The 10,437-nt window shown below is 53.9% G+C and overlaps 4 protein-coding genes across 4 annotated transcripts; 2 read left to right on the forward strand and 2 right to left on the reverse strand.

Moving 5' to 3' along the window:
- Nucleotides 1–1,562: 1,562 nt before the first annotated feature.
- Nucleotides 1,563–5,174, forward strand: DICSQDRAFT_96724 (glycoside hydrolase; the record flags this gene model as incomplete). The annotated part of the gene is made up of 13 exons (XM_007360699.1): nt 1,563–1,600; nt 1,662–1,919; nt 1,974–2,104; nt 2,156–2,341; nt 2,408–2,470; nt 2,526–3,221; nt 3,283–3,579; nt 3,633–3,689; nt 3,742–3,844; nt 3,894–3,951; nt 4,005–4,749; nt 4,804–5,017; nt 5,080–5,174. The coding sequence occupies exons 2-13, from the start codon at nt 1,718–1,720 to the stop codon at nt 5,172–5,174; spliced, it is 2,847 nt and encodes a 948-aa protein (XP_007360761.1). The 5' UTR covers nt 1,563–1,600; nt 1,662–1,717.
- A 619-nt stretch (nt 5,175–5,793) lies between these two features.
- DICSQDRAFT_48292 (uncharacterized protein) lies at nt 5,794–6,964 on the reverse strand (the record flags this gene model as incomplete). The annotated part of the gene is made up of 6 exons (XM_007359890.1): nt 5,794–5,944; nt 5,998–6,466; nt 6,521–6,545; nt 6,596–6,617; nt 6,667–6,701; nt 6,779–6,964. 6 exons carry the CDS (start codon nt 6,962–6,964, stop codon nt 5,794–5,796), a joined length of 888 nt encoding a protein of 295 aa, XP_007359952.1.
- A 180-nt stretch (nt 6,965–7,144) lies between these two features.
- Nucleotides 7,145–8,014, reverse strand: DICSQDRAFT_131707 (uncharacterized protein). Its single transcript, XM_007360700.1, has 4 exons — nt 7,873–8,014; nt 7,703–7,817; nt 7,450–7,643; nt 7,145–7,385 (listed from the first exon to the last, which is right to left on the reverse strand). The coding sequence occupies exons 1-4, from the start codon at nt 7,931–7,933 to the stop codon at nt 7,273–7,275; spliced, it is 483 nt and encodes a 160-aa protein (XP_007360762.1). The 5' UTR covers nt 7,934–8,014; the 3' UTR covers nt 7,145–7,272.
- A 139-nt stretch (nt 8,015–8,153) lies between these two features.
- DICSQDRAFT_77039 (40S ribosomal protein S9) lies at nt 8,154–9,204 on the forward strand. The gene is made up of 5 exons (XM_007360701.1): nt 8,154–8,208; nt 8,265–8,288; nt 8,385–8,439; nt 8,504–8,820; nt 8,879–9,204. The coding sequence occupies exons 1-5, from the start codon at nt 8,201–8,203 to the stop codon at nt 9,054–9,056; spliced, it is 582 nt and encodes a 193-aa protein (XP_007360763.1). The 5' UTR covers nt 8,154–8,200; the 3' UTR covers nt 9,057–9,204.
- The last annotated feature ends 1,233 nt before the right edge of the window (nt 9,205–10,437 follow it).

Consider the following 10,437-nt stretch of genomic DNA (forward strand, 5'->3'; position numbering starts at 1 on the left):
TTACATGATTGCATAACCGTGTCGTGACCGGACAGCGAGTGCGTTGTCGCAGCGTGCGTGCGTGGTCGTGTAGCCGGTTACGCCGATGTTTCTCGGATCTCTTTGCCCAAGCACGCAGTCGCGCGCTCGATTTCGCAGTTACTACAACACGATTACGCGGCAGTCGTGTAATCACCGAGTCCGGTAAGCGACGCTCTATTCTGAGTTCTCAGTGGCCCCTACAACAAATGGTTTTCCTGGATCTGCCGCAGGACTCAAGCCATTGCATCCGGCAGAGTGTTTACAATTGCACGCAACTGGCTACGTAGCCACGAATGCATGCAGTCGCGCGTTCGCTTTCGCAGTCACAACACAAGCGTGCAGTCGTGTAAGCGACGCCAAGTATCCTATTCTTAGTTCTTAGTGGCCCCTGCAACAAAGCTCTTTCCTTGCGCAATGTAGATCGACTATAATCCAACTGTTCTCTACCATTTATCCGGTTCTAATGCGTGCAAAACGAGTCTACTCAAGGGCTTTACAGGATGTATAGACTTTGGCCTTGCCCTTCGCCGAACTCCTGCCGGAGGGCGCACCAGTTACAACCTACAATTGGCGCGCAGTTACACGACTGCGTGGCTGCATACACAAAGAGCTTGGCGGGCTTCGCCATCAATCGACTGCGTGAATACGTGGCTACGCAGCCTGCTACGTAGCCAGTTGGGTGAAATCGTAAACGTTCTCGCATCCGGAGGGCGCTCCAGTTACCACTTTCGATCGACGCACAGTTACACTACATAGTTGCCTACGCGTGGAATTGGCGAGCTTCGCTATCAATTGACCATGTGTATACGTGGCTACGCACCCTGCTACGCTCAGTCTTCAAGCACAAACGTTCTCCGTACAGCAGTCTGCTGCGAACCGATTGTTTTCGGAACAGAGCTAAACGGGCGCTTAGTTCCACTGACCGGCCACGCGAGACGAATGTTTGGTCAGCGATGGGGTGCCAGCGTTTGCCTGCATTTCGTTTGACTCTAACGTCAAACATGGTTGACGTCCTACATCTGAGGGGAAGATGCTCTTCCGTCGCCTACATAACCGGCGCTCAGTATGCGCAGCCTACATTGCCGTAGCATGCGGCTCTGTCGAAAATGGTTTCCTGATGTGGGCACGAGACCAAATATTCGTGATCTACATACGTGAGGTACCCCGATGATGGCTGCACTTCTAGGTGAGTCACGCTGTGTCGCCACTGTATTCCGAATGACGTACCCTACTTGTTCGGGTGTGTTGCCAGCACGACCCTGCACACGGAAATAGACTTCACAAGTCCGACGACAGCATATGTTGACGCCACAGCTCAAACGTAGGCGACTCTGCTGCTAGGTATGTACTATGCTCGCAATGGCCAATAAGCCAGTGCGACGGTAGCTCGTCGCGGTCCCTTCAGGATGCGATTCGGATTTCAGAGTGGCACTGGGTCGCGTGGATCCGGTAAAACATCCATCATCAAGATGTCAAACGAGAGTCTGGGAGTGCTCCTGAATCTGCGCCTCTGCAACTGATCGGTGTTCTGTTGCGCGGCCTAACGCGGTTTAGCGGTGAAGACCGGTTCGCTTGCGTGGTCAGTACGGCGACTGAACCCCCGAAGTCAGAGATCCACGTCCGTTAAATAGCTTCCTTAGTTCACAGACTTTGCCATCCTCCCAACTATTGGTGCTCTCAACCACAGCAAGACGCTATGTGGACAGAGCTACTGTCTTTCTGTGTAGCTGGGCTTGCCCCAGTATTCGTTTCGGCGGACGTGCTGAGCTTGTCTGGCTTGACTTGGTCTCTCGAAAACGGGAATCACTCAATAAACGTTCCCGCGAAGGTACCCTCTCAAGTGCACCTTGACCTTCTGGAAGCAGGCATTATCACAGAGCCCCTCTTAGGCATCAACGGTACGTCTACTGGCTGATCCACAGAGAAAGTGGCTTACTTTGTTATGACGTTAGATTTTGCACAGCGGTGGATCGTAGACAATGACTGGACATACAAGGCTGACATCTCCCCCTTGACCCAGAATTTGACGGACGATACGAGGGCGTTGCTCGTCTTCTACGGCATTGATACCATCGCGAACATCGTGAGACCAGCGTATATGCGCCTTTAAGGACCATCTGACGGCATGTGCTAGACTATCGCAGGGCACCCAGTCGCATGGGTAAACAATCAGTTCCAACAGTATGTCTTCGACGTCACGGACCTCATAAAATCTCCCGTAAACAACGACACCAACCTCACGGTAGCCTTTGAGTCGGCTTGGCACTACGGGCAGAATGTGACCTCTCGTCCGGATGTGGAAGATGTTCTTGTAGTCGACGTAAGCATTTAATTGCTTCTGGTGGGAGCAAAGCTCTGATCTCATCTTTATGTCGGTTTGGACTAGTTCGAGTACCCGGGTGTCCGTCAGTGGATTCGCAAGACGCAATCTGACTTTGGCTGGGACTGGGTGAGCCTCCTATGGAAGTTGAACATCTACACTGCAGTATTCATCTCTATTACAGGGTCCGGCATTTGTCCCTAGTGGCATCTTCAGGCCAGCTTACCTCGTCACACTCTCGCCCAACGCATCTGCTAGTACGACACCGGCCTCACATCCCCTTCTCGCGTCTACAGGCAGTGTGTTCTTTGAGGAGACCTCCCTTGAGATATCTAAGGTCGGCCAAACATCTGCCGTCAGGGCCAATCAATCCGCCGACTGGCTCGTCAATGTCACGCTCACCGTCCGCTCTGCCGTCTCCGCCGATTCACCTACCATCACCATCTCCGTTCCTGAGCTGAATGTCACCTCGAGCCCTCTTCCGGTCAGCGCTATCCCTGCCGGGACGAATGCGTCGACTGTCGTCAGCGCAAGTTTCACGGTGCCCGAGGGTATACCGCAGCGGTGGTTCCCGCACAACCTCGGCACTCCGCAGTTGTACAACTTCACCGTCGCACTCGCGCTTGGAAACAGCTCGACTGAAAGCTTCACGATCCGGAGCGGGTTCCGGACCATTGAGCTCATCCAGACGCCGTATTCTCAGGAAGAGATAGACTCGCGCGGGATCACTCCGGGCGACCAGTGGCACTTCGAAGTGAACGGAAAGGCATTTTACGCCCTCGGGACCAACATCATTCCGTTCGATCCATTCTATGCGCGCGTGACGTCTGCCCAGGTCAGGTGGGTGCTCGAGGGTGCCGTGCACAGCGGGCAAAACATGGTGCGTCTCATCTCCCAGAGCCTCATTCCAATCACTAAGACGCGCGATGGGGTTTATACAGCTCCGTGTATGGGGCGGAGGCATCTACCAGCCATCTGACGAGCTGACCGGGGGATACGACTTCTACTCGGCGTGCGACGAGCTGGGCATCTTAGCCTGGTCAGAGCTCATCTTCTCGGACTCGCTTTATGGGATCAACGACTTCCTACTCACGAGCATCGAGAAGGAGGTCCGCCAAAACGTCAGGAGGATCAATCGCCATCCTAGTAATGCACAGTGGGCGGGCGGAAACGAGATCGAAGCCATTGTCACTCTCGTGAATCAGACGTTTTTGAATGGCAAGCACTTCTTGGATGAGGTGAGTTGAGGCTTTCAATCAAGATTACGCTAGTGCTAAGGATGCCCCCTCAGTACCAAACCTTGTTCGGGGAGTTCTTGCACGACATCGTCCTAGAGGAACAGTCCTCGGTAAGTGTTGTAATCGTTCATGCAGAACGCAAGGTGATCCGAACATCCGAAGGTTGCATACACGGACTGTTCGACTACCAACGGCGTACTCAGCCTGGACCCCTATGTGGTCAGGTATAGCAACGAAACGTCTGGCTTCATCTACGGGAACTCAGGTCAGTCTCCCTGATATCTGTGCCAATATACATCCTCATACTTTTTCAGAGCGCTACAACTACGACCCTGCCGCCGCTTTCGACTACACTACCTATCCGATTTCCAGGTTAACCGATCCTCTGGCTGTAGATCGGATACATGCTGACCATGTGTATATAGATTTGTGAACGAGTTCGGATTCATCTCCATGCCCTCGTTCTACAGCTGGGAAGAGGTCCTCGAGCACCCTGGCGATTTCTCCTTTAACTCTCTTGTCGTCGCATCCCGAGACCACCATCTGCCAGCCGGCTCGCTCGTATGGCCCAATCCAAATGCTGTCGCAGGCCAGACCGAGATGACAACAGCCGTCGCACTGAACTTCCCCACACCCGGCACGACCGACTCGAACCAGACATTCGCACAGTGGTGCTGGTCGACGCAGATCTTCCAGTCTCTCAACATGCTCTCCGAAATCGCGTGGTACCGCCGTGGCGCCGGCCGGGGAGAGAATAACCTCGGTTCTCTCGTCTGGCAACTGAATGACATCTGGCAGGGCGTGAGCTGGTCGGCGATCGAGTACTCGGGGCGGTGGAAGGTCCTCCAATACGGGTTGACGAGCATCTATTCCCCCGTGACGATCTACCCGTTCTGGTTCGCCGGCAACGAGACTCTGGAGGTCCTCGTCACCTCCGACCGATTGGAGACGGTGAGCGGTACCGCGCAGCTGACGTGGTACGACTGGAGCGGGCATGCGGTCAACTCCAGCAGCGTGCGTTTCGAGGTCCCGACGCTGAACAATTCGGTCATTTATTCTGCTTCGGGGTTGAGTAAAATTCTTCCTGCTGGCAAGACCGCGTTGGACGTCTTCCTGCTCTTGAACGTCTCCGCAGTGGTTGATGGCAAGACGGTGACACAGGAATCTTATGTAGAACTCATCGCTTATTCTTCAGGACATGTCTCTGACAAGCTACCCTTGCAGTTCACTCCGGTCAGCCTAGCATTGGCCAAACTTGTTGACCCCGCGATCAAGATCACGCCTGGCGACGACCTCACATTCACGCTCTCTGCAAAGGGCGGCGTTGGAGTGCATGCGTGGCTCGACCACCCTGCCGGCACGGTGGGCTACTTCCGGGATAGTTCTACGGGGCTTCCTACAAATGGCTTCTACCTCATTCCCGGGATTGACCGTACTCGTGAGTGCCGGGCAACGCTATGAGTCACCGAGGACAAATGCTGATTGTAGCTGATACTACAGTGCAATTTGTCTTCAACCCTTCGCTCTCCAAGGTTGCAAACCCCAACCCGGCGGATTTCGTAGTGAGGTCGGTGTGGAACAACACCCATTTATGAGACGACGAGTTACCTAGTAGGTCCAAGCCGTGCAGTGAGTAGTGAGGGAGCTTACATTTTCTTTCCTCTTTGAGAGACGATCGGCCCCTAGGATACGGTAGCATTCGTAAGGAGCTCTATCTCTCGTTTTAAAAACCTCTCTTTTCCACTGTCTCTCGTTCTTGCACCGGGAGCGCTCACGTCCGTGACTCCCGACATTGTATCTTATTAGCTCCTTACTGCACTCGCTGCTTGCGCTAATACGATTGCGTTTGTGATACTCCAGTCCACTTACTTGCCGGCTGGTTTCCCTCCTGATACTCGGACTCGCTCGCTCGCTTCACCACCAGCTTTTCTCACTACTGCTCGCTCCGCCGTTAGAGAGCTGTTCATCGTTGGAAAGGGACGCGAACCTTGCGATGTTTCCGAATGCGTCGCGCTGTCATTAAATTCGAAGAGACGAAGCCGACCTGCGGGCGTGTATGCACGCACAGATATTGTAGGTCCTTCCACCGAGCATGTAGATGAGCGCGATAGCAATCAGAGAAACGATACAAGTACTATGAAGTACGGAGATATGAAACTGCACAATAGAATATCAGACGAATGCACAGCGGACGAAATGGATACACCCCCAATATCAGCCATATCTGGCCTTCGCCATCTGTATGAACATATCCATGGTGGCCTTATCTTTGGCTCGCAGCTCGTTCGCTCGCTCGCTCGTTCCAGACATCTTTTCCTGCCTTTTCTCCTCAAATCGTCTCTTTGCCGCTTCTCGCCGCGCGATCCTGCGATCTCTGCTCAATAGCAGTTCCCAGCAAAACATATGCGCAAGACTTACTGGGCTTGGAAACTGTCCCCACCCCCCATCAGCGTCGACTCGTCCACGTCGAGGCCGTCGTCTCCCTTATCCCTGAAGGCCCTGTTCGCCTCGCGCTGCGCTTTCTTCTTCTCCAGCTGCCCCGCCCGCCCAAGCTCCTTCGGCCCGACCATGTCCTCGATTCTCTCCTTCGCCTCCTTCTTCTCTCGCTTGCGCTGGTAGTCTCGCTCAGCTGCACGGCGCTCCTCCATGGTCTCCCTCACAAGAACGCGGTCAGCCGCAGACGGCATCGTGGGACCCATGACGCGTCCGCTAGATGGGCCGGACGATGATCCGGAGGATTGTGAACGGTTGTACGTGGCTTTGTCTATCTCCTCGCGTGCAGCGCGTAGCGCATCATTGTCTGAGCGGGATGCTTTGGACGCGAAAGACCACTTGTAGGCTGTCTGACTGCTTGCCGGCGTCTTGTCCACGCCGGAGTAGAGGGACCCTATAGCCGTGACACATCAACATCGAGATAAATAGGTCCAGTCACCTCACGTACTCGACAATTTGCCTTTGTTCCATGCCTACTAGCAGTCAGACGGAGAGTAATCAAAGAGCGGGGCTGTGATCATACCTTCGCAAACTTGCGGAAGTACCTGTCCTTTGTTTCAGTAAACATCGAGGGCTCGAAGTCTATATGCTCACTTTCGCGCTCTGTCGCTGGACAACTCATCGAAGTACTGAAAGACATTATGTGGTATGTTCCAGGTTTCAGATACCGGTACTATTTCATGTGTTAGTGGGTGTGTATGCTGACCTTGCCCTTCTCTTCCTTCAGCCAGACCCTGAACTCGTCGCTCTTGAGGAAGTAGTCGGATTCGGAGATCTCAGACACACCATCTGGCAGCGAGGCCCTCCTCTCAGGAGAGCGGGAACGAGAACGATTCCTAGTAGGAGATACCGACCGGTCTCTAGAGGACGAGCGTCGACGATGAGAGGGCATGGTATGGTTGTAAGCAAGTGCTTGGTGTTGAGCGTCTCTCGGTATCCAGATCTAGTCGTCGGCAAACAATCGCAGTTTGTACGACACTGCCTACTTACTGTGTACATAGATTGCAGTGATACTCAACACGGGAGTCCTGAGATGGCGACTTGGTGATGCAGTCGGGGCTCATAGCCACTCACGGCGCATAGTATACAGTGTTTCCATGTTATGCGTATTGGTGGCGCATGGGCATACATAGAACATGAGAGACAACATGCATGAACCTCGTGATAAATGCGACGACAAAAAGGGAGAGAAGGGGCATTTTAGATAGTGGTCTCGTATGGCACGGGCGTCATCGTCTGCGGTGCGTTATCCTTGGTCGAAATGGTGTAGGCGCCACGGGGGAGGACGTGCTGACGCTTCAGGTTGACACGCTCTGTGAACGAGATGCCCAACGGGCATAAGTAACAGCATTGAAAGAGTTTTAGGATAGTACTCACCGCCCTTCTCCTTCGCCGCTGCATGCGCATCATGGTTTCGCTTGACACGGTCAAGGAACTCCTGCCTGCACTTTGAGTGCCTGATGTGCTCGACCCGGATGTTGACTCGCTTCTCAATGTAGCGGTTGCCGACGACCTTGTTGATGATTATGCCGACAGCATTAGGGGTCACGTTGTAGATGATACCAGTGCGACTACATGCATTCTCGTTTTTGAGTTGGGAAGGCGTAAACCCGTCGAGTATGAGACTTACCCGTGGTAGTACTTGTGGGGCATGCCCTTTTGCTGCGCGGCATTTGCCTTGATGTCGACGATGTCACCAATGCGGTAGTTGGTGAGGTAGGTGGACAGCTTGATGGGGCCATGCTCTACGATCGCAACTTGAGCCTTGGAGAGATACAATGCAAGATCAAAGGTTCGCACCCTTGAACCCCCGCTTGAACATGTCGCGCGTACGCGCCCGGTAACCGAAGGAGTGTGGCATCTTGAAGACTGGACAGAATTGAGCTAGGGATGGTCAAGCACAGCGAGCAAGGAGGTACTGACGGTCGTCGGGGTTGCTGGTGGAGTCGGCACTATGCAATCGTAGAATCCTCAGCCGCTTGCCGGGAATTGCCGGGTGGCTGGGACAAACTGTATAGCTGTGGCTCGGCGCCAACTCTGCTGTTTGCCGTCGTTTGCGCGATACCCAGAACAGTCCGCAGGCCAAGTACCAAGACTCCTCCGTCGTCCCCGCCATCCTCAAGACAAAATGCCTCGGTATGTGCATCGTATTAAGTGCGATAGCTGTTGTTGTACTGATTGTAGACTTCCAGGGCCCCGCGGAACCACAGCAAGACGTGAGCATTTCTTGTTCTTCAAGATCCACATAGTGGAGGGATGCATCGTGCTGATCACAGCCGTGCCCCATTATTGTTGCGACGATAACTTTACAGTTACAAGGTCCCCCGTCGCCCGTTCGAGTCGGCTCGTCTCGACTCCGAGCTGAAGGTGCGTGTTCATGGAAGGCTAAGTTACATGTGGAGACGCATCCGAATGGGTTGGCCTATTCTAGCTCGCCGGCGAGTACGGTCTCCGCAACAAGCGCGAGATTTGGCGCATTGGCCTCATTCTTTCCAAGATTCGTCGCGCGGCCCGTGAGCTGCTCAAGCTCGATGACAAGGACCCTAAGCGTCTTTTCGAGGGTAACGCCCTCATTCGCCGTCTCGTCCGCATCGGTGTGCTCGATGAATCCCGCATGCGTCTCGATTACGTGCTGTCCCTGAAGATTGAGGACTTCTTGGAGCGCCGTCTCCAGACTCAGGTCTTCAAGAGCGGTTTGGCGAAGTCAATCCATCACGCTCGTGTCCTCATTCGCCAAAGGCACATTCGGTATCTTGATCCATCCCTAATCTCGCCTTCGTCGTCTCCTTACCAATCTATATCACAGTGTCGGCAAGCAGATCGTCAATGTTCCCTCCTTCGTCGTCCGTCTCGAGTCCCAAAAGCACATCGACTTCGCCCTCACTTCGCCATACGGAGGAGGCCGCCCCGGTCGTGTCAAGCGCAAGCGCCAGGCTGCTGCTGCGAAGAAGGAGGAGGGCGGCGACGAAGAAGACGAGGAGTAAACGGGTGCTCGCCACCATCTATCACGTATGTTCAGTATCTCATGTGGGTCTACCCTTGTATGGCTACGTATGCAACAGTGTATGCGTTTCGCAGACTCCGAGTGTACTTGTTCCATTCGTGTGATCAGCGCAACATCCTGCGCGACATCTGTTACCGTTCCGAAGTCGCCAGCACTCTCCTGCTCTACGCGTCCACTGTTGAGGAAACCTAAAGTTTGGATTAACACGTTCACTCGCTGAAATGCTGAAGCGTTAATTCTTCCACCCGTCAGACCTGTTTCTGAGCTGTTTACCTGTTCCAGGAAACAGACGCCATTCCCGTCGTGCCTGTTCTTCAATATTGCGTCTGAACGCGGACACTAGGTGGGGTATCCTGAGTGTCCTGATGCCAGGAACTATTTACAATGACGTGGTATAGTCCCTGACTATCCTGTCTGTATGAACCTTCTATACTGCTTTTGAACGAGTGCAATATACACTCTGCAGAAGTGCTCATTGCTCCCGATGGCGAGGACGGACTCGAATACAGTGAGCAAGGAAAACGGCCATTGATGCAAAGTACCTGAAATAGGCAGGAATGGGCGCTTATGAGGGGGACTGCTTTTCCTGGGTCAAATCACAGATACCGTGACACGACGGCATTGGCCAATGCCGCGGTCCCAAATATATATAAGGACCGGAGACAGGCTTGGGATTGTACTCCTGTCACGGTCACGTCCCAAAGGCTAGCTCCCACGACAGGCAGGGCGCGTAATCCAACCCTGTGAGATGCAAGAGATTTTCCGGGACGGTCCTACAGCGCCTTGCATAAGTCCGTGAACGCGCGGGGTTTTTTCTCTCCGGCGTCTAACCTACCCGACCTGCCTAAACAGGCCACATCATGGTCACAGGCCCAGACACGACGGGCAGCGCTCGGGATCCCTTCGCGTGAAACGGAGGTTTGTTTTCGGGAAAGTCGTAACTTGTCCCTTTGCCGACGCGTGCCAAAGGATGCTGAAGGGTCGGCAATGGGAAAGTTGTACTTGCTCAGAGGTTCTAAAGCCCTTTGTCACGGACGTTGGACAGACGCCCCTTTTTGCCGCCCATTCCCCTCCCCTTGACGCCCACCTTCCATTTTCGGACCATTCCCTTTCTTAGCCCATCCCAGTTTGGACACTGCAGATACGTTCCCACACCCGCATGCTACGTTCCCGTGATCGCCATGCCTTTGCCTTTTCCTTCCCGCTCTTTGTTCTCCCTTTGTCATCTTCACTGCCTCGCTCTCGCGCCTTGTCTTTGGTTGCTAAGCAGCCCCTTGAGTATATAAGGACCCCCTTAGGCGCCCCCTAGTCCCCATCTCGACCTCTTGGTCATTGGGACTAGGTGAGTGACCATAGCGTTG

This window comes from Dichomitus squalens, assembly GCF_000275845.1.
Source record: "Dichomitus squalens LYAD-421 SS1 unplaced genomic scaffold DICSQscaffold_1, whole genome shotgun sequence".
NCBI classification, from domain to species: Eukaryota; Fungi; Basidiomycota; class Agaricomycetes; order Polyporales; family Polyporaceae; genus Dichomitus; species Dichomitus squalens.